General features: G+C 39.2%; 2 protein-coding genes across 13 annotated transcripts in view; one reads left to right on the forward strand and one right to left on the reverse strand.

Moving 5' to 3' along the window:
• CERT1 (ceramide transporter 1) overlaps nucleotides 1-5,649 on the reverse strand; it is an 80,448-nt gene extending 74,799 nt beyond the window's left edge. For 2 of the 3 annotated variants that reach the window (XM_030005261.2, XM_030005260.2), the window contains exons 1-2: nucleotides 5,196-5,648; nucleotides 1,318-1,452 (exon numbers count right to left, since the gene is read on the reverse strand). In XM_030005261.2, the coding sequence (XP_029861121.1) occupies nucleotides 1,318-1,452; nucleotides 5,196-5,291 (231 nt within the window). In that variant the 5' untranslated portion in view covers nucleotides 5,292-5,648. Of the gene's footprint in view, nucleotides 1-1,317; nucleotides 1,453-5,195 lie in introns of all 3 variants that reach the window. The other variant, XM_041121054.1, reaches the window with a different exon arrangement.
• A 193-nt stretch (nucleotides 5,650-5,842) lies between these two features.
• The window catches only part of POLK (DNA polymerase kappa), a 38,322-nt gene continuing 16,818 nt past the window's right edge, over nucleotides 5,843-27,346 (forward strand). For 7 of the 10 annotated variants that reach the window (XM_030005252.2, XM_030005253.2, XM_041121052.1 and 4 more), the window contains exons 1-5: nucleotides 5,843-5,958; nucleotides 16,396-16,570; nucleotides 20,002-20,121; nucleotides 25,600-25,752; nucleotides 26,127-26,258. In XM_030005252.2, coding sequence (XP_029861112.1) covers nucleotides 16,442-16,570; nucleotides 20,002-20,121; nucleotides 25,600-25,752; nucleotides 26,127-26,258 — 534 coding nt within the window. In that variant the 5' untranslated portion in view covers nucleotides 5,843-5,958; nucleotides 16,396-16,441. Of the gene's footprint in view, nucleotides 5,959-6,251; nucleotides 6,564-12,236; nucleotides 13,226-16,395; nucleotides 16,571-20,001; nucleotides 20,122-25,599; nucleotides 25,753-26,126; nucleotides 26,259-27,346 lie in introns of those variants that run through there. The other 3 variants (XM_030005254.2, XM_041121051.1, XM_030005258.2) reach the window with 3 other exon arrangements.

A 27,346-nucleotide genomic window follows, 5' to 3' on the forward strand; every position in this document is an offset into this window, starting at 1 on the left:
AATCTCTCACTCCCCCATCACAACTGGAATTCACACTGCTGAGATGTGCTCTACAGCAGGCTTCCAGACATCCCTTGGCCTACTTCCTTGCCACCACCTTCCTGTCTCTGCCTGGTTGGCATGTTAAGCCTCTTGCTAGTGAACCTGAGACCTTTTTCGAAGTCCTGATCAGAGGCTGGTACTATTACAGACTGCCAAAAGGACACAAGTCAGAATTCCTAGAGACTGTTGTGCACCATATATTCCTGAGTAAGTCAAATCTTGAGCAAGTTTTAAAAGTTTTAGTAGTTTAAAAAAGAGTTTTAAAATAAATGAGGTGATCTGTTTTAATTTTTAGATGACTGCAATACCTGCCAGACATCCAAATGTAAAAATCTGGTTTTTCTTCACGTTTTTTTCTGAAATGCATCCAGTTGATGTAATCAATCCAGTCTTTTTTTTTTTTTCCAGATCAAGACTTGTTTAATAAAATTCTATTTGTAAGCTGAGTATTAGTAAAAAAAGAAAACTTCCCATTTGTCAACCTTAATTCAGTTTGAAAAAAACCACATTTGGTAGAATAAGAACGCGAGTAGTAAGATTTAACACTACTACTCTAGGAACTTGTGTGCTACACAGAAGTCCAGCTACTTTTTCCCTAAATCACATAACTGGACTGACTATTTAACAGTAATGCAGAAAAGCTACAACATGCTTTCTGGTGAGCATTAGTCATAATTAATACATATCAATTCTGAAAGGCACAAAAAGCAGACTTTCTTCTTTATCTTCTAAGGCCAATTCATCTTTATGAGATTTGATTTATATGTAGGCTCTTTTTTCTTACCAGCGTAGTACAGGATAAAACCAGCAACACATTAACTTATTCAGAGGAAGAAGCATGCAGAAGAATATTTTCTTTTGGAAATGTTCTACAGTCATGTTTGGAAAGTACAGTCAAAGAACTACTACCCTCTCTCTCTAGTGCAACGTGTAAAAACTGTGACAGATGGTACCTCTTTTGCAAAGTTGGTCTGGGGTCTTAGGCTGACCTCTGGAAAAACCTTTGCAGCCTCCAGAGGCAAACTGTATCCCTACCCACAGAAACCTCTAATATAAGAAATGAAAAGCTGCTTACTGCAGCCGCAAACAAGACAGCTTGTTTTCTTATTTGGAACTCCTTGCCCTGCTCCACAGCGTTCCGCTGATACCACTAACTTTCATAATAGATGACCTAATAGAATTTGCCATACCTGTGTTTGCTTTCACCAGACATTAGCCCACAAATATGTAACACCTCAGAACATGAAAAGATAGCAATAATGAAATAGCACTTACTGTAATCACAGCCTTGCTCAGACAGATAGAGCCTCTACAGCCATACTCTGTTTCATCTTCAGACTTGTAATAACTGAGCGTGTTGCTTTTCAGAACTACCCATCGATCCTGCCACCCATGAATGTAGTTGGTCCACTGTAAAAAAAAAAAAGATTCCAAAGATCAGCTAATAGAAAAATAACAATAAAGACAGTGTGGTTGATTTCTCAGGCTTTTCAGCACTAGGAGAAAAAAGCAACTTATTTTTAAAAGTTATTCCCAAATGAGAACTTTATTCTGCTCAGAGCTCCTAAAATAATTTTACAAACTCCTAAAGGTACTAAAAACCAGTTGTTTCAAATGAACAGTAAGATAACAGATGTCTTGACTGCAACTGCATTGCCAAGGCCAGTTAAAAAAAGGTGATAAACATACTTAAGACACAAATTGAAGAAAGGGGGAGAGGGGGAAAATCAAACATTAATCACCAAGGTGAGTTTAGCCACCTGATTTAAAATCTGGAGTTAGACCAAAAGCCAAACTTAAGTGGAACATGAAATATTTTATATAAAAGTTAATTTCTACAAAAAGTATTTTACTACAGTATCTAGTTCTCTTCCTATAAATACAAACATGCCACTATGCCACAGTACAGCATATAACTATTGTAGCACCTAGAGTAATCAGTTCTTTATCAATTTAATATTGCCCATAGATATTGTTTTAGGTTTTAATTCCTAACCACTTTCTCATTAAGAAGATACTTGCTTAGCAGCAGACATCCAATCATCCTTTTGCTATTCAGATTTTTCTAGGGACTCCACATTCACAGACGGAATGAAACCGATATTCCAGGAACAAGTCCTGGGTTCATCCTACAAATATCTAGTAAGAAGTGACTAAAAGTTCTGGTTATTAATCTTTTATATATTCGCATACTTTTTATACATTTGCAACATGTTCCCAACTGCACTTTGTAGAATCATATGACACTGCTAGAGCATCAGGACTGGTTTGTAACTCTGACTATACACTGGTGCTTGGCCTTCAATCACAGTGCAAAAATTATAAATTAGATAGAAATGGAAGCAAAAGCATCGAAAATTTTATCATGCAAGCATTTCTTTGATCATGACAACTGTTCTTTGACAAAAAACTCCGAGAGATAAGCTCTTTTTAGCATTTAAGTCTAACCATTATTCCTCATTTTGTAATATATAAATGGAGGGGAAGAAAGTTGACCAACAGTCTCATTTCCACATTATACTACACATATTAGTTAATACATGTCCCATAACCACATGTTAACTCTAGTAATAACAAGAGGAGGCCTAAGGAAAACAAATTCTATAGCTCAGAAATTCCTAACAAGTTTCAAGCATAGGTAAGACCTTAATTTGCTCTCCAGGGATGAAGCCCTTTTTGATCTCTTAATACATCAAATTGCTAAGTTCAGCATTTCTTAAAGAAAGCTTCAGCTGTGCTCAGTACATGAACTGGTAGCACAAGCGGTCATGGAGCTATATTACTTCTTGCCTTCCTCTCTTCCCATCTCGCATGTTCCCAACTCCTTCCAGACACAAAAGGCAGAGTCCAAAGTCATCTTGGGCAAAAGAGCAAGGGACAGGGAGGAAAGCACCTTTCCTTCTTTGACAGAGTTAAGAGAGACAAATATAGCAGTCAATCTCGCACTTGCTGTTGCAATCAATGCTTGCTGTTGCAATCAAAATGTGCCATGAATTAAGAGACTCCCTAAAGCATACTGGGTAGGCACAAAATTTTGGCAAAGACCACTGTTTTTTCAAGCATCTAGATTCTTGTGCTTCAAGAAAGTCTCTTCTATGTTAAAGTTCTTTCTTCGTATCCACCTTAAAATTGTTAGCAGAAAGTACAATGGAAAAAAGCCTAGAGTTCTGAAACATTTTAAAGACACCAGCAGGATATACTGCTAATAAGCTTCCCTCACCAAACTACTCCGTTTCCTTCAAAGTTCCTTTCTTTACCAAAGGGCAGAACAACTGAAACACTACTAAGCACACAGAGAACTGTAGCTTACTTCTACAGCTTTAGAATTTAATTACACACAGTAAGTTATTAAAAATAGATATTTCCTTAGTAGAAAGATTCACATGCTACCATTTCATTTTAATTAGTTTGTCTCAAGTACAACCAAGGCATCAACTAACAAAAGGTAAACTTATCCCTCAGGCACATTCACCGCAACAGGTTTCACCATACTTGACTATTCGGATTACATCCCGTGTTCTCACAGGAAAGGCAGCATCAGCTACACTCAGCATAATCACCCAGAAAAATAAAAAGTTTGCACATACCTAAGCTACAGAATTTCAGAAGCCAGAGCTTCACCTGCTACACCAGCAAGGAACAGCACCTGGACTTAATAAAGTATTTAATTTGCCAACATAAAAATCAATTGCATCCCACAAATTACATCCCTTCTAATGATGGAAGCATCTAATCAAAGGAAAACTTTACAATGGAAAAAAAAACCAATAAAACTACACTAAACCAAAACCTCACATTTTAACCGCTGTAACATTTCACATCTGTCTCACCCTCTCCCTCCCCCATCCACTATAAGATCACAAGATCTTACAAACAAAAGCTGAGCCCCTTCTTTTCTCCTAACCGTTCCTCTCATCTCTAGGATTTGAAACATTTTCAGGCTGGAAGAGTTCACCAAGTCCCTCACGAAAAGAGGAATGCTAGCTTCGTTATGGCCGTTTTCTTAGCATCCAGGGCTGGTTTATGATCTCTGTATCCTGTGACCTGTGCCTCCTACTTTGGCTTGTGTCCAGCCTTATCGTGTAGGGTAGGAAAAAAATTCAAAATGTAGTGCTTTAATTCTAAAGCTATTTCAACATTATTCTGACAGTATGTTCTGTAATAAACTAAAAAAAAAAAAATCTGCGTTCAAACTTAGCAATTCAATATTCAACTTTAAAGTACTCCTAAAAATAAAATTTGCCGGTATCACCCGACACATATTTGCAAGTCATCTTATTTTCAGTGATAAAGGAGCAAAAAATTACGTTTATTTTTAAAAGGGGAAACAAGCTCTAGGGACATTTTCCTTCCGCTCCTCCCCATCTCCCGTGTCTCTTGCTGCAGGAGTATTTTATTGCCCTGTTTTGATACTTGGGCTGAAGGCCGTGCCGCTCCTGCGCCGCTGCCCGCTCCTGTGGGGCGACCACGGGCTGCGCCTGCCTCCGGGAGCTCCCGGCAGGCGAGCGGGGTGCCGCGGCCCCAGCCCGCACCCGGGCCCGCCGCCGGCTCCAGCCAGGAGCCTAAGGCGCGGAGGAGACGCCCTCTCCCGGCGCACCGGGCCGCCTCCTCCCGGGCCCGGCGCTCCGGAACCGCACGCCGGGCAGCCAGCGAGCCTCGGGGCGGGGGCAGGGGGCGGCAGGGACCCCCGGGCCGGGCGGCAACGACGCCTCCCCCAGCCGCCCGTCCGGGCTGCGGCCCCGCCCGCGGCTGTCCCCCCCGAGGAAGGGCTTCCTCCCGGGCTGGGGAGGGGCGGGCGGCAACTGCGCAGGGGCGGGGGGCCCGGCGGCGGGGATGTGCCGGTGCCCGCCGCTGAGGGAGGGGGCGCGGGCGCTTGGCGCCGGGCGCCGCAGCGGCTGCCTGGCAGGCTCCCCGCCGTCAGGTGGTGGCTGCCCCGGCCGTGCCAGCGCCTCCCGCGGAGCCTCTCGCCCCCCCCGCCCCAGGCCCCTCCACCGGCGCCGGGCGCCTCGGCCTGATCCTCCGGAGCGGGCAGGAGACAGGCGGACGGGGCTGACAGCCTTCGGCCAGCCGCGAAGCGGGGCGGGGTGGGGGGGAGCGGCCGGAGGGTGGGGAGGGGAAGCGAGAGGCCGCGGGGAGGGGGAGAGGCGTCTTACCTTGCTGAGCACCCCGCAGAGTTCAACAGGCAGCCCCGGCTCAGTCTCGGGGTCCTCCTCGGAACCGGAGGAATTCCAGCTCTGGTTGTCCGACATGGAGACCCGAGCCGCAGCCACCGCCGAGCAGGGAAGAGCTGAAGCGGCCCCCGCCCACAGCAGCCTCAGCCTCCTCCTGCCGAAGGGACGGGAGCGGCGGGCTCTACCTGAGCGGCACCGCTCCGCGCCCGCGGGTGCCACCAGCGCCGCCCGCCTCTGCCAGCAAACGGCCGGCGCCGCGGCACGCAGGCTCGCGCTTCCCCCTCACCGTAGCTCCGCAGCCCCCGCCCGCGGCAAGAGCCACAACATAGAGCTGGCGAGGGGAGGAGGGGCCAGCGCGCCTCTGCCTGCCGCGCACTCCGCTCAGAGCCCCGCAGCTCCTGCCGCCGCCATTTTACGCGAGGCGGCTGCTGTATGCCACTATTTGCCGGCTCCGCCCCACGGCCCTCCCTCCCCGGCCCGGCGCCCGACGGGAGTTGTAGTCTTGCCCCACACGGCGGCGAACCCGGCCTCCGTTGCCTCGCGGGAAAGGTAGTTTTGACGTGCGGAAACGGACTCTTTTGACTCCCCGTGTCTCAGTTTCTGGTGCTCACTGGCGCAGCACGGCATGCTGGGAGATGTAGTCGGCCGCCGCGGCCTTCTCCCAGCCGTCGGCAGGTGGCTGCCATCTTGATTTCGTCGTTTCTGTGGCGGCACCGGCGGGTTTCGCCTCCGTGGCCCCGATGAGGTGGGGAACTCCGCTCCCGCCGCGGCCGGGCGAGGGCAGCGGTGCCGCTTGGGGCGATGCTTGTTTTACTTTTTTTGTGGGGTGAGAGAGGGCTCTGTCTCCAGCGAGGTGAAGCGTCTCTCCGGCCCTGCTCGCCTTCTCGCGTGGGAGATGCGGCCTCCTCTTCCCCGCCTCAAACCGGCGGGACTCGGGGGGTGAGCGCCAAACCTTCCCCGTAACAAAAATGGTGGCCGCGGGGTCCGCAGGAAGGGGCGGGAGGTGTTGCCGGTTCCCGGGTGAAGCATGAGGGGAGGGCGGCCCGTCCCGCGTCAAGTAACGGGTCTCTGCTGCCCGCGCGGGGCTGGCGGGCACCGGCGCCGCTCCCCGGGGTCGCGGGGCGAAGCGGCCGCTGAGGCCCTCGCCCTGCGGGCGGCGGCGATCGCCGTTAGGCGCGGCGTGCCGAGTAGCCGGGCTGTGCGGCCGCGGGTGGGCTCGGCAGCCCACTCCTTCCCGGCAGACGGGGGGCCTCTGCGCCGCCCGCTTTCGTTCTGCTTCCCCGGCTGCGCCCAGAGGCGTGCGATGAGCGGAGCGGAGAGTGGTGGTCAGCAGTCTGCCTCAGCTGCGAGGTAGCTGGGTCCTGTCTTTTATTTGCCTAATAATTTCGCAGTTTAGGGGACGAACGATAATTTTTCTCTTCGGACATACGTCTGGGCTGTGTGTACTTGCCAGTATTTATGGGTGGAGAAGTATCTGCAGAAAGGAAAAAAATAAAGGCAGTTGAACTTGTCATTTCACAACTTACGAACCGATGTAGTGGGTTGGGGAGGACTTAAGATTTGTGCTGGCTCATCTCCTTTCTCGTGATTTCTTGAAATAAAAAAGTGTGTTGGTTGAGGAAACTTCAGTTTTGGAACATGGACTTCTGGTTATATCGCAAGAGCAATGCTGTACAATTGTATTTTCTCTGACTGCCTCCTTATGACAAATCATTGTGTAATTTTTCCATGTTATACTGCTTGAAAGCTTCCATTTAGGGTTTGTTTTTTTTTTTTTGAAAGACCCCTTAGCATTGACACAGCTGTTTATATGCATTCTCTGTATATGTAGCAACTAAAAGTTAAGTAATATTAGTACTAGCTCGAAGCCTCTGGTGTAAAGACATTTACAATGAATTCGGCACTGAGAGCGATTGGTAAAGCAGCATCATTGTCCTAAACAATTACAAATAAAGAACAGTCACAGACATCTTAATATTTGTGTAATCACTGGAATGCACAGAAAAAAATTTATATGAGTCTACTGTGGGTTCTATTTTAGACAATTTTCTAATATATGAAACATTGTTGAGAAACTATGCTCTTTGATTCACCAGCTGTTTGGAAAGAAACCAAGGAAGATATTTTTTCTTAGTGTCTGTTGCAATGTACTGCATCTGTTAAGCAAGAAGAGTGGCTGAGTTTTGTATATATTGATATGTATGAGAATAATTTATAGTCCTCTGCAGTATGTTGATGAAGTTAAGTGGTATCACCTGTAAAGCCAGTCGTGTTTTCCCCGTTAAACTCTGAATGAACTTCTTTCTCTGTCCTGATCGAGAGCAGGAGGTGAAGACACATGTCTGAGCAAATCCTTTTGGCAGTGATGTGTACTACATAGTCATGCGCTGTCATACTTTTAGGCTAGGACTGTTCATTCAGTTCTAGAAACAGCTCCTTTTTTTTTTTTTTTTCTTTTTTTTTTCTTTTCCCCTCCAGACTATGGATTGACTCAAACAGGTGTTAAAAACAAAAATGCCAAGGGTAGATATTCTTTCAGGTTGTTTAACAAATATATTCATACTTGTTAGAAAGAATATTTGTTTAATTATTAATTTTAGCTAATATTTTATAACCAAACTTTAAATGAATAAATACTGGATGCTACAAGGTTTGCCTTTTCAACTTTTTGTATAATGCTTTCTCTGTGCTAATAGATTTTTTTACATCTGCCACATGCTCCTAATATGTCTTATTTTTTCCACAATGTCACTGGCTTATATTCTTCCAAAAGGTGTATTGGGATTGTAAATACCTTATGTAAATTAACTCTTTTTTCTAATGTTCTGACCATCTTTTTCACATATAACTTGGTGTCTGTTACTCTTAAGGAGATCAGGCTATATCTACGTTAGCAAGAATGTGGTGCAGTGGGAGTAGATTTGTAAAGGAAAGATTTGGTGTGCTGAGGACCTTAAGTTCATTTTATATATGCTTTAAGAGGTGTTTTTTTGTCGGGTCCCATGGAGGGCACATGCATTAGCAATTGTAACGCGTTAGGTGTCCTCTGGAAGCACAGTCTTCCAGTTTAGTTTAGTTTGAAAGGAATCTGGTTTGCCTGCTCCAAGACCAATCTGGGTTGCAAACCAAAGCGTAGGAAATGGAGGTGATCAAACTGATATGCTGATGTAGACCTCTCACTCCTCTCTACCTCCTTCTATGCCTTTTCCACTGGACCTGTATTTTCCACTTCCTTGCTGTGTTTGTTCTTTCATCACAAGCCCCAGTATTCAATCTGTACCCCTTCTAGTGTCTTAGATATTGCGAGAAGTTTACAAATTATTGTTTTAACTGGAAATAGTAATGACCTCTGTTAGAATACTGGAACAGATAGTGTTGTTCTGTATTGCTGATATACTACTTGTAATACAAAAATGAGGTTTCGATTTTTACTTTAAAGATGTCAGTCATAAACATCATAAAGTGGGTAACTTTCTAAATACCTGGGTTTTTTCTTCTTCCTTTTTATATCTCTTATTTCCACTATTGTACCTTCTGTTTTAGTGTGTTCATTGTATGTTATTAGAACACATTCACCACTAGTATATAAACATTTTCTACTATGTTCATGCTCATGGTTATGTTTGTTCTTAAATGTGAGACTATTTTTCTTAAGAGGATCCCTGAAGAAGCTTTTTTTATACCACAGCATATTGCCTAATAGTACAGGGTCTGAGATACAGATGATTCAGGCAATTTTTTCTAAAACAATTGTGATCTCTGTGAATCATTGTATTAGGGTTTTTCTTCTAAGTAAAAAAAATAAACAAGATTACTGCTATTTACAAATATATTGGCAATAAACATATCTGTAGAAAGGAGGTTGCAGATAAGTTACACTACTTCTGGTGGAGTTTTTCGTGATGAATGTTGTTAATAATAGTTCAGTTCCTCCATTATTTTCTTTATGGATTAAACTGCTAAAACATTTGTTTTCAGTAGGGTAGAAGTACTAGGAAAACTTGGTTACAAACTTGAGATAAGTCTTTCAGTTTAAAAGGTCTTGTAAAATGCTGACCAGAGACAGAAGAAGATACCACAGTTCTTTGCCCTTTGAATAAACTGAAGTTTTAAAGACATGAGTTTTTTAGACAGAGAAGCTGAAAGCAGGATTTACAACAGAATTGTACTGCATCTTGCCTGCAGAAAATTAATAGGGGATGAGTATTCCACTTGTTTCACTGGCGTCGCTCTTCACATAAGCGAAGAAGTGTTCGAACAGTTTGATGAGTGGCATAAAATAGGTATTTTGACATTTAATTTTGGGCATTGTCAGAAGCAGTTTCTATTATCTGTTTAATTAGCAGTGTGCATTTTTTACTTTTTGAACGGATTGAATTGTCTGTAATTTGTTATCTCTTAAAGCCGGTGAGTTCAGAAAGGACAATTCTAGGGCTTTGTTTTTTGAAGGCTAATTTTAGGTGCTTGTATGGGATCTATGTTTTTGTAAAATGCTGAGTCAGCTGCTACTTGAAAAATAGTCCTATTCAGCTGTGTCAGCTTGGGCACTTGGAATTTTCACTTCTGTGAATCCTGACCCGGTTTTCTGTTCAGTATTCATTTATCATGTACCTTGGCTTATTACATTTTTAAATATACTTACATCTTTCTTAGAATATTCTGTTTTCCAGGGAACTAGATTTTATTGTATATTGAGAGAGAGAGAGAGAATAGCGAAAAGTAGCAGTTTTGAATGTACTGGTAGGCAACCTAGGTGGTAACACTGTATATTAAATGCTAGTAACACTATTATGCAGTTCCTTCTGCCAGTTCTTTTCTTGTAAATCACTACAGGATTAGAACTGACAGGACTCCTTTTCTTGGGGCTATTTGGAAACCAGGGCTCTAGTAAATATCAAACCCCTGTGGCTGAAAAGAATTGAGCAGATAGTTCAGAAGGGCAGTCTGATGTGCTTGCTTGCACAGTTCTTTGTTGGTGGTTTATCTTGCTGAGGAGGAGAGACTTTAGAGCAGCTGATACTTAAATCATTATCAGAGGAACATATTTTCACAAGGAAATGAGAGTTAAGGAGTTTGTTAAATTTGATCCCATCAGCCAGAATGTTTCCTTGCCAAATGAATACTCAGAAAAGACAGGTGCACTTCTTGCCGGAAAGTATTTAATGTAATGTTACTGGTTTGGGATAAAATCCTTATCCAAGTAATGGATCAATCAAGTAGTGTGAAATCAAATGCATTACTGGAGTTTGTAGTGTAGCCTTTTAAGTATCAGAAATGTTAAAAATATTCTAGCGGGGTTGAGTTTTCGTAGTTCATTGAATGTATGTTTGTTCTTTTCTTAGAAATTCAAGAAATAATGCAATGCATTTGTGGGAAACCAATTGTTCAAATGGCCTGCCTATTGGCACATGAACTTCTATACCAAGGTGGGTTAGCTGGATTTTAGTTCTTTAATGATGGTGATGCAAACAGTTGCATGCACAGCCTGGATGAAGATACTTCTGTGCAGTGAGTGGAATAAGAAGTGTAGCTACGTGGCCACCGGTTCAATCTTAATTAGCAATTGGAGTAAAAACAAAGTGGTGTCCATTAAAAATGTTGATTTAGATGAGTTCTGGTCTTATTGGGAAGGTCTCGTATAGCCTCTTTTGTTTATTACTTAAACTATTGTTTCAGTAGTACCGAGAGGCTTTGTTTTGAGGTGGCCCATGATATGGTTTCCAGTTGTAATAATTTCCAGTGCAAGGGAGACATTAGAAAGGTTGGGATTGAGACTTACTCTTGAATCACTCTGCTTGGTTTGTTTGTTGTGCATTCACTCTTCAATTCTTTATTCTTCAAGTATTCTTCAATGCTTGGCAAAAAGTAATGAAGTAGATAAAGTATTTCATGCTTACTTATGAAGTATAGTCTTTGGTACAAGTGATTTTCATTTCTGCACAAGAGTATCCCCATTCACTTACAGTGGGGTTTAACATTAAAGATTTCCACATCTCTCATCAAAACAATTTTCATTAGGGTTTTGTTTGTTTGTTTGGGTGTTTTGTGGTTTTGGGTTTTTTTTTAAGGACTTATTTCTTATCCTTTGATTCAGTATGTATATAACTTTCTACATGTTGTTTTGGGGGTATATTTTATATTTTACATTTGTATAAACTGAAAGTTTTTGCAAATAGGTGAATATGAGTTGTCCTGTCTGAAATCTAGAATAGAAACTGCTCGTTAGTTTATGGGTTTTGGTAGAGGAAGCTGCTCACGACAGTAAGCTTAATTCCATCTCAATACAAAAGAAAGTGACTGCAAAGAATGGTTATTAACTCTTTTTTGTAGCATTCTCACTAGGGAAACACACTTTCCCAGCTTGCTTATTTTCGCTCATGTTGCTTGTCTTGGATTACGAGGTTTTTGGTTGGCTTAAGTGTGTGTTATGGTGAGGTGGTGACCCAGCAAAGTTTTATCACGAGTGTATTTTTTGAAGTAACTGAAATTGCCTCTTTTAGAGTCTTAAACTACTGAATTACCCTTTTACTGAAGATGTGTTAAATCTGGATATTTCATATTTGACCTTTGAGGATCTTATGAACACTTACGAAGTATTCTAGGAGTTCCATATTATTCACAACCACATTCTACATGGATGTGATTTTAATGATTGTTTTATGGAAGAAATTTTTCCATCCCACATTTGCATCAAGCACTCTGAACTTTAGTAGTATTTGAGAATGGGTCATTTGTAAGTTTTCATAAGAAAAATAAAAGACCAGGGATCTCATGAGTATATATATTGATATTTGAAAGGAAGTCTTTTCTGTCTTTTTCTTATCTTTGATGTTTTTTGTATTAGTACTAACTTCAGAGGTATTTATCTTTTGAACGTAGAGTGATCCATACTATACCACACTTGATTTTAGCCAAAAGCCAGAGAAGTGATCCTTTGTGGTCAAAACTGGATGAAGTCCTAACTTTTTTAATTGTTTATTGTGCTTTCAGTGCTTTTACAGAACTCATATTAACATCTTGACCTTGTCATTGAAATCAAAGGTAATATTGATTTTCTTCTGATGCAGCTTACGTAATGACAGGATTCCTGAAGCTATCCCTTCATCCATTCTCTACGTTTGTATGTGAAGTTAGCTGTTATAATTTTTTTTTTTTTGTTCTTGCTAAAGTAAGAATAGAAGCGTTTAAATAAAGGAGTCTCTAAAACATTTTAATCAAGGGAAAATATGAAGTTTATTTTGGGCTCATACTACAATAAATGAGGTGTCAGATTTTGATGAAATGTTATTGGAGGCTTTATGAGTTTTACAGAAATTAAAGAAACTATTTCATTTAGATCCTTGTTTTAGCCATCCTAAAAATAATAATTAAATAATCATATAGAAAGGAATCTTTAGTAATTGTGTTGCTGTTTGCAACATCAGTATTTTTTTACACACTGTGGAGACTTACTCAGGGAAATTGGGATGTAAAAGATGGTCCTTTACATCTGTAATATATGTCTTGATTCCTATTTTTAGCTTTTGAGCTCTGGGGGAAGTAGGCAGTTGTGTATCTTAGTAACTTCTCTGCATCTCACTATTGGCATGAGCATCTGTGATAGCAAAGGTGTTAGAATTTGATTTTCTTTGAGGACTGGTACACAATTTACATGCATCAAATCATAATTCAGTATGCAAATAAATTCTTTTTCAAGCTTTTCCATACTGGTATCATTTTCCAGTCCTAATATTTCTTTGCAACAAGTTGTTAACGCTATCAATAAAAGGCAAGCTGTGAACATACTTTGCAAGTGTTAATAACCTGCGTAATAACACTGTGTCCGCTGAACTGAATATTCTTAGAAATATTTTTTATTTTCTTATGTATTATTTTATTACATGAAAATAATAATATGAAGGCATTTAAGTTTTCACACAACATACAGGGTTTCTGTTGCTGGAATTGGAGGATTTTTACTGAAGACAGGCTGGAGGAGTGGCACAGGATCAAATACAAGCTGTTTCTTTCAGGCTGCTTCAGTCAACTGTCCAAAAATATGCTAGATTTGAATAAAGGTAGAGGCACTTGAAATTAAATTGATTTTACTGCCATTTCAGTCTCTTGATATTTTCGAATACTATATAAACCTGTCTGACCAGTTCAGTTGAGTTTCTGTGCTTGCTCCTAGAAGAGCTTGACTGGGGTTTTATTAGGGGTCTTTATCCACTTGTAAGCATCCCAAGTTACTAACAAAGCTTCCTACACAGTAATGCCATTCTGTGGTTCCTCTCCACTGTTTTGTTTTGCATTAACTGTTGGCATCCACTGCCAAAGTCTTCCTCTTTACCTTTAGAAGTCCTTCCAGTAGCAATTGGAAAGTTACCTCCTCCACTTAGGATTCTCCTGCTCCCTTCTCCCATTCCCAAATCACAGGAAGAGTAGGATAGTATTTCATTGTAGGCTGTCTTCACAGACTTCTCTGATTTCACACCCTACTTACTCAGTATGATGCTGAGGGAGATTTAATGTGTTCTGTTAGAGGAAACAGCTCCGTCTTGCAGCAGCTTCTTGAGATGACGGTATAATGGTTTTATCTGACAGTGCTATTATATCTGTTGTCTTATTGTAGTTTTTGTGATTTACTTCAATATGCTAAATATTTTACTTTTTTTTTTCAGGCTTGTTAATCTGAAACCAAGATAATATCCAGGTTCTGTTCATGTTAAGTGGCTGAAAATTTTATCAGTTGTTATTTATGTTTTCCCTTCTGTACACCTTTAAGCTTTGGTGGAGAGCTAATATCATGTCCTCAAATAAATGTTTTCTTCTTAATTCCAGCTAAGGTGGTATTTGATATTTATACACTTTATCACCTGGTACTAGCAATGTATTTTGTTCCACACAAGAAGCTGAAAAGATAAAACACATCAGGAGACCACCATTTATGAGACTTTTTAAAGACAATTATTTTTTCCATCACTGGTATCATCATGGTAGTATTTTTCTTGCTGGGTTTACAAAAGTGTGATAGAGAAGGCTTCTGACTGACATGAATTAGTGTTTAAAGCTTCTGCCTTAAAACTGAGCCTTTAAGAGTGATCTGAATGAGGAGGGGGAAAGATTTGTATATGCTAAGTAGAAGACACTTTCAGGAATAAGGAACAGCTAAAAATGTTGCAAAGGCTGGAAGAGGAAATGGAAGCAATCTTGTGTTCATTCCAGCTTCTTGAAGGGAAGGAGTGATAAAAGAACCAGGGGGGAATAGTGGAGGGACATTTACCTTGAGGAAAGTATTTATTAGGAATTGTGCCCATTACTTACCAGAGATTGCCAGTAACAATGGAATTATTGTGAAGCTAATTGATATGGGGGTGCTTATGAGCTTGACATGAAACTTGGAATGTTGTGTGGGATGCAGTGCTTTTTCCTTTGATTGAAGTCTAGCAAACGTTGTTCTGGTAAATGTGTACTTTAACTGTAAGAGATTGTCCTACTGTAGGTGAAAAATTTATGAAAATGTTTGTGATTGTGGTGTTTTATTCGATAGATAAGTGTAAGGGCTATGAAGCCATTCCTAGCTGCCATTATAGTAGCTTAAGTGCTACTAAAAGGGACAAGAGAAGAGTTCTGGTCTCTGCATCACCTTCTGTTCTTTGAAATACAACCAGCTGAAGATAAACACAGCATTACTTACCTGATCTTGCATCTTCGGAAGACATCATAAATAATAATCTGAATTAATAGAACATGATTAAAATTGGGATATTTTTGTCACAGCTCTTTTTTAAAGATGGCTTTCTTTAATATCTTGACTTCAGTTGGCTAGTATGTTTCAGGAGAAGGTCTTCAGGAAAATACGAACATTGCCACCATTAATTTAAAAAAGTCACCCATGTGGTTCTTTAATAGCAAAAATTCATCTCTAAATGCAAAAGTACATAGTGACCTTCTTTGGTTTGGTTGCTAATGAGGCCCACTTAAGTCCTGGAGTGGGAAAGCAGCATTTAAAGAAAAAATGTGAGACTCAGATTTGTGTAATTTGTGGTTGTTTAATAGAGCTGCTGTATGTGCCTGAAAGGGTGTGGTGCTTCCAAACAGGAAGGGCTCCTGTCACAGGGAGCTGCTTGAAGGGGAAGTTTAGGAGTGAATGTGCTTCCTGCGTGAGAGTAAATCTGAAGTGGTTTATGAGTCAGCAACTTGGGGTAGGAAGAAATTCTTTCTGTATGCTTTTCCAGTAGTAAATACACGTTAAGTAATTTATGCTGGTATTACACTTGTATTCTGCTTGTTTTAATCTGGCAAAAAGAAGACTACAGGTTCATGCTACGGAGGGTAAAACTTGCTTTCTTTAGTTTTTTAAGATCAATTTAATAACTAGACAAGTTACCATCTAATTAGAGCCTATTGAAGGATTCAGCTATTTACTTTCCTAAGCAGCAAGGGAAGACGTCAGAAATTCACATACCAGGAGTACATGCATGGTACAAGAAATTACTGATGGCAGTAATTGAATAGTAAAGGCTTGGTAAGTTCTATTAGTTGCATACCATGGCTCTACAAATTAATGGGGAAAAAAGAATGCATTAATTTTACCCTGAATTAAACAATAAGGTTTTATTAAAAACTTGTAATTGAAGCCATCTGTTTCTAAAAGATGAGCTTTAACACAAAGAAGAGTTTTGAAATTGAGCTCAGAATTACTGGGAAAGATTCTATGGCTTGTCTCAAGCAGGAATGAGGACTAAATGAACAATGGTCTTCTGTAATTTAGAAATAATTTAATTTCTTTTCTTTTAATGTAATAACCTAAAGAGCAGTATTTTGTGTTGAAGGCAGTATTGTTTCATCTGACAGGATAACATACAGGCATAAATCTCATGTGCCTTTGCCTGAAGTTGGTGGTACTCAATTATTTCTGTAAGGAAGCTTTTAAGAGAGTATGTTTTTAAGTTAATAAAAAAGTAAAGTCTTACTGTCTCCAAACACTGATAGAGTTACAGGTGGCTTTATGTGGTCAGCGTGGCAGGTCAGCCAGTTTACAGGAATACAGGTCTTCATATTTGTGATAAGTATGTTGTTTTCTGAATAAGTATAAAGTGCTTATTCAATAAATACAGTTAATGAATTCCATAATTTTTTTTCTTATTGTTCAGCTGGAACTTAGAAACAAATATATGATTTAAATTCTTTTTTTTTTCAGGTATTAAGTCTTAAAAGACTTGTTTTCAAGAAGTACTGTGGACGACATGAAAAAAGTTGGTAACAGCTCTTGCAATGATGGAGTTCTACTTAGAATGGGTCTCAATGATAACAAAGCTGGAATGCAAGGTTTGGATAAAGAGAAAATCAACAAAATCATCATGGAAGCTACCAAGGTTGGTTTGATTACTCTTTTCCTGGTGCTTTATCTGTTGTCCAGTATCATAAGGCTCTCTTCCTCCTTTGCCCAAATTTTATCCCCCACGTGTAAATGGAGGGCATCTTATAAGAAGAAATGCATGTGTGGGGAGGAAGGGGAGGGACTGTAGGTTAGGGTACCAGGGGGTCCTGTTGGATTCACCCACAGGGACATAAAGGAACACAACTGCATACATCCTTAGCTGCTCACTTTTTGCCCAAAGCAGTACCTAAATATCACAGAGTTGTCCAGAGGTAATTGTGAAGGTTTCAGCTTCCTTAGGCCTCTTGTTTTCCCCTTTTCATTCTTTTTGCCTGCCTGCTGTGGTTTAAATTCAGCTGGTAACAAAGCACCATGCAGCTGCTTGCTCACTGCTCCCCCCTGGCCACGGTGGGATGAGCAGAAAATATAAAGGCAGGCTCGTGGGTCGAGACAAGGACCGGGAGGGATCACTCACCACTTATGGTCATGGGCAAAAGACAGGCTCAACTTGGGGAAGAAACAAAATCAATTTAATTTACTACAAATCAAATCAAAACAAGGATACTGAGAAGTAAAACCAAACCTTAGAACACCTTTCCCACACCCCTCCCTCCTTCCTGGCTCAACTCCACTCCTGGTTCTCTCTACCTCCTCCCCAGCAGTGGCACAGGGGGACGGAGAATGGGGGTTGGGGTCAGTTCGCCACACCTTGTCTCTGCCGCTCCTTCCTCCTCAGGGGGAGGACTCCTCACTCTTCCCCTGCTCCACCGTGGGGTCCCTCCCATGGGAGACAGTTCTCCATGAACTTCTCCAACATGAGTCCTTCCCACGGGCTGCAGTTCTTCACAAACTTCCCTGGTGTGGGTCCTTTCCTTGGGCTGATCTTCAGTCACAGACTGCTCCAGCATGGGCTTTGCCATGGAGTCACGGCCATCTTCAGGGACATCCCCCTGCTCCGGTGTGGGGTCCTCCATGGGCTGCAGGTGGGAATCTGCTCCACCACTTATCTCCATGGGCTGGGGGGACACAGCCTGCCATCTCGCCACAGGCTGCAGGGGCATCAACCTCCTCCCCTGCTCCTCCTCCCTCTCCTTCACTGACCTTGCATAGATAGGTGTTTCTCTCACATTCCAATCCCACTGCTCACTGCACGTTCCCCTTCTTAAATAAGTTATCCCAGAGGTGCTACCACCGTTGCTGATGGCCTCAGCCTTGGCCAGAGGTGGGTCCGACTTGGAGCCAGGGAAGCTTCTAGCAGCTTCTCACAGGAGCCACCCCTGCTGCCCCTCCCCCATTACCAAAAAACCCCACCACATAAACCCATAACACCGCCCCACCATTAATCAGCCAAGCCGATCTACCTCTATTGGTCATCTTCCTGTAACTGAGGAATTTGATGTAATCAAGTTTTTCTAGTACTTTCCTTAGAATCTCTTCGCGCTTACTGCCTGTCTTCTTGACTGTCTTCTTAATATTCAAGAGAGGTGGCCAGCAGTGTGCAACTTGGTACCAAAGATCCGCAGAGGACCCCACAAATCTACAAAGCACTGAAATATTAGTCCTCTAACTTGTTATTGGAGAGTCTTCACATAGAACTGTATGGAGATAACACTTGATTTGAGCAACTCTGGGTTTTCTTACTTTTCCATGCACAAACGTGTATTTTATTTGGTGTTGCTGTGGCCCTAGGTTATGTGCTTGAGATTTTGCTCATGAATTCTGTGTTGACTACTATTGCTCTGTGGTTAACTGCCAGGGCAGGGAGAGGGGGGAAGCAGAACACATACTACAAACAGCTGTTATTTGGGAAACGTTTTTTTGCTTGCTTTTTCACTGTGATGATACTTTATATGCTATCAAGCCCCTTCTTGATTAGAAGTTTCTTCTACTTATTCTGTTCACTGTTCCTTGAAAAGTTAGTCCTTTGTCAGACGTATCCCTAATAATGATATTTGGATAAATTATTTTGTCAGAACAGTTACTGTTTCATTTCCTGGTATGAAATAGAATGAAGTGTAAAATAGGCTTTCAGAACTGATATACAGGCATCTATGTATTAGAATATTTTTCTGTCAAAAAAACCAAGAGAATATAAATACCAGATATAGCTTGAGAAATCTGAAAAGAAGTGTTGATTCTTTTTCTTAAGCTTTTCTTTAGTCTTCAAAATTAAACTTGCAACACTACCCACAGGTGTATTACAACAACATTTTATAGCATTTCAACTGTGAAATACTGCAAGAGACTAAAAAAACCCACAGCTTAATAACAATCTGAAGTATTGCATTGTTTCCCACACCAACATTTTGTTACTTATTTCTTTCAGTGAGTCTCAACAAGTCATGTTTGATTACAGAGGGTAGAAAAGATGAAATGCATGTCTGGTATTGAAAGAAAACACACCTTATTTTCTTCTAAGTAGAGATTTCTTCTAAGCAATGAGACATGACATGTTAGTCTTGCCATTCGTCCTTTCTATCATTATTATAGAAGCGGATGTTTTTGCTTTTTATGTAAATGCCAGATTCTTATTTGACTATGGCTGAAATCTTGGCATCAGTGACAGTTTGGTAGTCAGAGGCTTTGAGCTAAAAATTTGTCCACTTTTGCAGATTTTATCAGTTGGTTCAATAAAAGACTCTTCCTGTAAAGGTTATTTCTCTTGTAAGCTAAGCAGATGTTGCAAGAAAAGTATTTTATTTCCTGGTTTTGAATTTTCCTCTTTTCTATTTCATTGTACGCTCTCTTTTCTTTGTTACAAATCAGGAACAGAAGTCACGTTATACATTCGCTATGTGATTGTTGTCTTTTTATGTTTTCATTACATCTCCTTTTATACGTGCCTTTTCTTGAAGGAGCAATTACGTACTTGAGAGCAAGAGGGCTTTTTTATACCCATTTGCTTTTCATCATCCTCTTCCAAATAGCTTCTAATTCTGCAGTGTCCTTCAAGATTAAATGGTCAATGAAATACTTAGCATTACAAGTGGATTTGACTTTTGTGATGTCATTATTTATTTCCATGTAGTTTAAACTATACAGAAGTGTGGCAAAATGCTTAAATCAACTTTATTTAGAGTATTATACTCCTTATCTTGGAGGTATTGCAAAGAATAGTTTGACTTTTGTCTACTATCTTGGAATTTTTGTTGTCAAGTGTTAGAATGAGTAAACATAGTAAGTTCTGTAAGTAGTCCCTTATACTCACCTGAGTATAGGGGATCTGAGAAGGAGAAATATATGTGTCATTTGAGGAGAGAGATGTAAAGCACCACTGGTCTCTTTTATGTATCATTTATAGGAAAATCCAAAGTAAGCGTTAGAAACTGTTACTGTGTTTTATGTTTTCTGTATTTAAAGATCAAATGTGGTTGTATATAGGAAAAAACAAATAAAAACTTTAGTGTTTTTTCAATTGTCTTCCAGGGTTCTAGATTTTATGAAAATGAACTTAAAAAAGATCAACAAGTTAACCAACGAATTGAAAAAATGATGCAGCTAAAAGAGAAAATTACAACACAACAGCTCTTGAAAGCACAGCTGCAGGTACTAAGCTTGTAAAGACTTTTTGGAGTAAATAGCGAATGGTAAACATTTTGGTGTGTTCTAGTTTATTGCATTAAATTCTGGTCATAAGCACAATGTTAACTATTATTTTGATGTTAGTCATGCAAGTAAAAGTGCAAGATGTTTTGATGATGTAGTTTTAATAACTTGCTAGAAGAATAGATTGTAAAATCACTCTGAAATGTTCTCTAAATGAGTAAAATGAAGCAAAGTCATTCCTGTTGTTCTAAGTCTGATCAGTTTAACGGGATGTCATTATGGTTTATGTAAAAGTTTTGTTAAACAGCTTGTTAATAAGTATCATATCAGTCTTGAGTTTACTTTCTGTTTTTATAATATATGTATATTTGTATTCAATGGCTTGCAATGGGATGAGGAAGATCACAGTTGTCAACTCTTCTGGATATAATTTATTCCTTATTTATGCTAATTAATGAAAAAATCATCATGGCAAGCAGTCACAAGAAATAGAAGTGTCCTGAACTAGAAAGACTAAGAGGCTAGTTCTCTTCTCAAACGCTAATGATATAGTATCCAAAGTATTACTGTGTATGAAAGGTTGTTAAAGAAAACAACAGATCCAAGGTTGCACACTAAACATTCTTAGGCACAACAGAATTAAAGCGGCTTGTAGAAGCTTAATTCCTTTCCTTTTTCATTTGTACTGTGATTCAGCCTTTAATTAGATGATTGCTTGTTGTTTTTCACTAACAGGATTTCTGCTTCATTCAGTGCACAGTGCAGACAGTGTTCACTGAGTGGGCAATTATTCAATATTTACTGTTGTCCTCATTGTTCAATGGGTGGCCCAAGCTTTATTTGTTGTACACTAGTCTAATCCAGCTTTGAATGCGGAATTACTGACTTCCTCATAGACTTTTCTATGTTGTACACCACATCGTGTGAATTCTTTAAATTGTTCTGCAATACTCCAGCAAAGCAGAGTGATATTTTTGTTTTGTAGATGAGGAGCTGAAGCACATGAAGATTAAACATATCCATTAATTCGAATGCCATTGTGAGGATTATAGGTCCTGAGCTTTGGTGTACAATCCTTTTTTGTTCATTGCAGATTTGCAAATCACTTCTGTAAATTAAATGCCAGCATCTCAAGTGTGTGTCCAGAAAAGCTTGCAATTACTGCATACTTCTGAAAAGTTTGTTTTAAGCCTGTATGCATCAACTGTTTTTAGTTAATCTTTAACATGGATCAGTTACATCTCTGCTTGTCCGTTTTTTTTTTTTACTTTTCTGGGGTAGCTTTTAAGTCACTTAATTATGAAAAAATACTTCCATTTCCATCCTTCCTTTACCACAGAACTTTTCATTTCTTTCTTATAAAATGAATGACATGAATGACATAGATCCTATAAAATTAGTGTATGGTTATGTAGTTAAAGAATATGTAGTGCATATAGTGAAAGCCAATAAACTTGAATTGCTTTGACTACCCTCATGCTGTCCTTTTTTGAACTTGATTCATTGATCTTGCAATATAAAGTTATTTTCTTTTAATGTTTTGTATGAAAATTGCTTTCTACAGAAGAAAGAAGCAGCTTAAAAAAGCGAGAAATTCTTTCATGTGGGTCTTACTGGGACCTGAGTTTCAAACCCCATGTTTGAAATCTTTATGCCACTTGCTCAAATACCAGTCATCTTTATTTCCAATGGAGTACCTGTTAAGTCAGCTGCCGTACTGCATGAGAACTGTCATGGGAGGGGGATAACATGCACACTTTTTTTGCTGGCTCATTTTGGATCCTTGCAGCTATAAAAACATCTTGAAATCTTGGATTCTGGCTCCATCCTCTGTATGCAGTTAAGCTCTGGTTCATGATTGTTCTTGCCCTTATTTCTTCATCACAAGTTCTGACCCTTTTGCTCTCTCCTCTCCTTTCTTTTAATTTATCCTATTCAGAGTTTTCCTTTTCTTGTCCCACATCCCCAGAATACCATCAGTCCTCTTTCCAACGAAGTGCTTGTCTATGACCCCAGAGTCCCCACTGAAGTCCCCAGTCTCCTGGCCCATCCAGTCATTATGTCTCTGTGTCTGATAGCCTAAATGCCTCCCCCTTTTCCTGTCACTTACCTGCCAGCTACTCCTCCCCAGGCCATTATCTCCACCTTTAACTTTGCAAGTCTTGTTTGTCCTATTTGGTTTTCTTAATATGTGCCGTGTGTTGTTTAATCTAGCTCTTCGTATGGATATAGTCATCCCTCTTCTTTTCTGATTTATTGTTGTCTACAGAGTTCTTTAACTCTTCTTTTTAATACTACCTTCTGATATGCCATGAGAGAATTTGTTCTCCTAAAATTTATAAGTGGGAGGTACACCAGAATTACAAAGGTATCCATGTATCTACTCCTATGAATGCTGCAAGTTCTCATCTGCAGATCAAGTCTTGTTTGTAGGATGGTTAGAGGCTCAGATACAGCTTCCTAAGCTGGCAGTTGATGTAAGTGCTGTAAAGTAAAAACAAATGAACAAAAAATTCTTCAATTAACTGGATTTGTTGGACAAAATCCTGGTTACATGGTAGAAACAGTAATATAAGGTGTAGAATCTGCAATGTAATGCTGTCTTTCTCACCACTAGAGTGTGTGTGTGCCAAGGAATTTGTGAGGGCATTTTTTAATATTTTTACAGTTTTTCTTAGGCCTTCTTTGCAGAAGGGCATTTATGACCATTGATTTTGCAAATAAGTCTTGTTAAAACTGCCATTTCCGTGTACAAATATTTCTTTGGGTTTTTGTTTGTTTGTTTATTGAAGTTTTTTTAAAATAATCTTTAATGTGAAAGGTACTTTGAAGTTTTCCTAATGAATGTCATTGTCTTCTTTTAAGGGATACTGTACAGTATCATGTAATTCTTAAGTTTTGAAAACTTTTCTGTAACAGAGTTAGATTATCCTGACAACCTAGAGTGGAATTCCTTGAAATTCACCAGTAGTTAACAATACTTTAAAAAGTATCCAGCTGCTACCAGATTTGTAAACTGCTGTACTGATGTTTGCTATTTTTATCCATGTGGGTTTTATCCCAGATGTTTATTCTGTAAATAGTTACTATTGTGTTAAAATGGTATTACTGTTATCTCTTCACTTTGTCAGATGCTTTTACAAATACAAAGGAGATTTTGAATAATCTTTTCTGTCTTACTTTGACAAAGCAATTTAAGATAGAAAATTTGTATTTTGTGTCATGGGATAAGAAAGAATGAGAGGTTACTCTTTAAATTGTCTGGAAGTCACTATAAGCAAAACTAAACTTCTAATTGCAATTTGTACTTTTTAGGGTTTTTTTTCATCTAGCTTAGAAATAAAAAAACTTAGTATCTCTTTTTATCTTCAAAGGAAAATTGAAAGCAGCTTTTCAAAACTGGTCAATCTGGCTTGTCTCTAAGGAACTGTTCTGTAACTTTCCTTATCTTACCAAGGAAACATTTGTAGGTGTCAAGAATTCTCTGAGTATGTCTGAGTGTGTTTTGTTTTAGCATATTACTTGTATCAGTTGCTTTTGCTGAAGAGTTATATTTTTGTATTTCTGATTAGTTTAATGTAATTTTATTTCATTCTTTAGATGCCTATGTTAGCTGATCAGGAAGTATCTTGTTAGAAATACATTTGGGGAGAAAAAGCAAAAAGAAGTTTGTTATAAATGTGATAAATTGAAATACAGAAGTTATGTAACTAGAGGAGCAATTGACAATTAATTAAGCAATTTGAATTTGAAAGTAACCTGAAAATTATCTGTAAAGTATAGTTTAAAATAAGGATGCTTCTCATGATTATACTGTGACTCGAATCCTTGCTGAATTAGTAGCGTAATGACAATAATGTAAATTCCCCACTTTTTTTGTTGCTGTTTGAATGGCTTTCCTGTTGTGCTTTTAATTTGTCTAAACCAGTTTTCTCAGCCTCAGGAAACATACTGTGCTCTTCTGTATGGAATAGCCTAGTTTGAGGCCCCATTCTAGCCTTTCATCCCTCAAATCAACTTGGAACAAAACAGAGAAAAGACTTTGTAAATCATTACCCAGCAATTTAATTAGAACATTCCTAGCCACTCGCCTTCATTTCGTATCTTCAGCTCCAAAGATGGGTTTTTCGATAAGGATTTTATGTTTTTTATTAAGCAGCTCTGTCAAGGGGAAAAAGAGAGAAACTGTCTTCAAGTAACCATGCAAATTGCATGTAAACATTCCTCTCCAGGACCCTAAACCCATTGCAGTCAATCAAGAGACATTTCTGTAATGGTACTTTGATGTCATGAATGTGTGCGTGTCCTTGTGCTTGTACGCGAAGTGAAAATTCGGTTCTTTTTCACTGTTTGCATTTGTTGAACTCTTTGTTGGGTATTTTTCTAGCAGTAGCACTCTTTAGTTGTGTAAATAGAGGTTAGCATAGTCATTAGTGTGGTTAGATAATCATAGTTTGATAGCGCTTTTTTTTATATATATATTTATTTTCTCTTTCGCTTTTAGAATGATGTGTGGTACTGCCAACATAGACATCTTAAATCGGTAGACCTTAAAGATCACCTGTCAAATAATGCACTCATGCTTTCTGGTGACACTGACAGTTCATGCCTCATTCATAGTTGAAAGATATTTCAGAAACAAGCACATGATCTACAAGTCTTTTGGTAAAAGAATGTGAACAAATTAAGCACAATTAAAATATTTCATGGTCTCTGTGCTTGGCTTCTGCCTCACAACACCATGGAGCTGATGAAGCAGGAGTACTGCTCACAGTCTACTAGTAGATGATACATCTTGAACTCTTGCAGTGAAATGCACTTCCTATGTATGGACTTTTTGTTAAAAGCCACCTTGCAGTTTTGCTAGCAATCCAGCCTTATATGATACGGATTCCTGTAACAAATACTGAGGAGTTTCATGAAGGGATTAACAGTAGTTTACTTAGCAGTAAATGAACCTGTTTGTTTGAGACCTTATTTCTGACAAGACAAGATAAATGGATCTGCCCTGTGAGCTGTTGGTCTTCTCCTCAACTGTCTACGGCAATTTTCTGAAGTATGTTAGCTTAATTTAGGAGTGTTGGAAATTCTCTAATACCATGTTTTCTGTTTTTTTAAAATAAGCTGTATCACAGTAGCCAAATCTGCATATTCAATGGTCTTATAAAGTTTCTGTAGGATTCAGATGATGTATCTTTTTTTTTTTCTCACAAAGGTGGGGTTTTGTTTGTTGGGTTAGGGTTTTTTTCATTGGGTTTTGGGGGGGGGTTTGTGCCATTTGCTGCAGCAGTGTTCTAAGAGCAAGTTTAGTCAGAAACTTGGTTGGAGTTTTTTTGTTGGTGCTGGTTTGGTGGGGTTTGGGTTTACTGGGGTTTTTTTTTAACTATATGCCAGATGCATTTGAGTTTTTAGGATCATCTGTACTGTTGCACTTCTGCCAGGTTAATAGTTTTTCAATTACTGATTTATTCTGTTCAGGTGGACAAACTTGTGATAGAACTGGAACAGAGCCGTAACCTTAGCAGTACAATTGTACACATTGACATGGATGCCTTCTATGCAGCTGTGGAAATGAGAGACAATCCAGAGCTGAAGGAAAAGCCTATAGCAGTGGGATCGATGAGTATGTTGGTAAGGCCGAATGTCAAGCTAATACAGAAATCAGTTACATGAATCTAAAGCCTAATAAACCATACAATAATAACATAATATGACACTGTTATATAGAGAATTTTTATAAGTGTGGGAAAAATGACAAAAATAATAGAGAAAACATGTCGTAGACTAGACCATGTAAGCTAGATTTTATTTTTCAGTAAAAAGTGTACTGGTGAAAGTTTAAAGGATGTAGACAGATTGAAAGGGGGGGGCGGGCAATGTATATAAACTCTTAGCATTGTCAGTCTTTCCTGTGTGGAGATATGTGACTAGAACTTGATTATTTAACACTGAACTTCAGGAAAAACTTGATTACTGAACACTAAACTTATTTAATCTCTCCTAAGTCCACCTCAAATTACCATGCTAGGAGATTTGGTGTACGTGCAGCCATGCCTGGATTTATTGCTAAAAAGCTTTGTCCACATCTAACTATAGTACCATTAAACTTTGAAAAATACGGCAAAGTGAGTAAAGAGGTAAGTCTGAAAGTGCTCTCTAACCAAAAGTCAGTGTATCTGGTTTTAGACTCTATCAATACATCTAGTTCTAGATAATGTGAAAAGTGGTAGTTTAAATATTAAACTCTTCAGTGATGGGGCTTTGAATATAAGTTGAACATAACATTGGTGCTTTTGGGCAAGGAGGTGAAAAAGCATTGCATTCGCCCATCTTGCCATTTTAATGGTGCTGATAGATTTTCAAAAAGGTGTAGTGAGCTAGTGATACCACTTGAGCCTTATTATTCTTAAAACGTCAAAACCATGGAGCATAATCTAATTACTAGGAAGCTGCAAGTACATAGGAAACATGGAGATAATAATTTCATACAATGCATAATCATCATTTCAACTGCTAATTACTGGAGAGAGAAGCAAAGAGTGTAAGATTTAAATCTATTTAAATACAGATTCATTTGTTTTAAAAGAAGGAAGTTGAAATAACAAGCAAAAAATTAGGGAGAAAAAAAATCACATTTTACTTTAATGGAAGTAATTTTACTTAGTGCCAGGAGAAATACTTAGGATACCCAAAACCCTGTTTGAAAAAAAAAAAAAAAAAAAAAAAGAAAGAAAGAAAAGAAGAAGATCTTTTGTAGGTCTTAAATCAGACTAGTGCATGGCACAAGTCTCCTGATGTCAATAAAATTACGCCAAGATTTATTTATTTATTTATTTATGTATTTTTATGAAGCCTCAATCTTTTCACATAAATAAGGTAAGCTAATTACTAATTTTGATCTTATTTTTCTCACTTGTGGTGTAAAAAAGCATATATGAATATGAGTATTTCAGAAGGGGTTTGAACTTGTTAAGGATCTTGGATTTCATGATACATATTTCATTTGTTGTTTGATTGAGGTAAAGTATTAAAGGTTCAGGTAGATTTGGCCTTTTAGTTACATTTTTCTCTTGGAATTTGGATTGAAAATATTTAAGTTTATTTCATTTTGTCATTAAAAGTTGAGCAGTGAATCCTATCTTTAATCAGTTTCAGAAAGATGAAGTGCATGTGAACAAGTTGTGGTACCTAAGAATTTGACCAAAACCGATAGAGAAAACATGAT

This window comes from Aquila chrysaetos, chromosome Z (assembly GCF_900496995.4).
Source record: "Aquila chrysaetos chrysaetos chromosome Z, bAquChr1.4, whole genome shotgun sequence".
Classification (NCBI taxonomy): Eukaryota; Metazoa; Chordata; class Aves; order Accipitriformes; family Accipitridae; genus Aquila; species Aquila chrysaetos.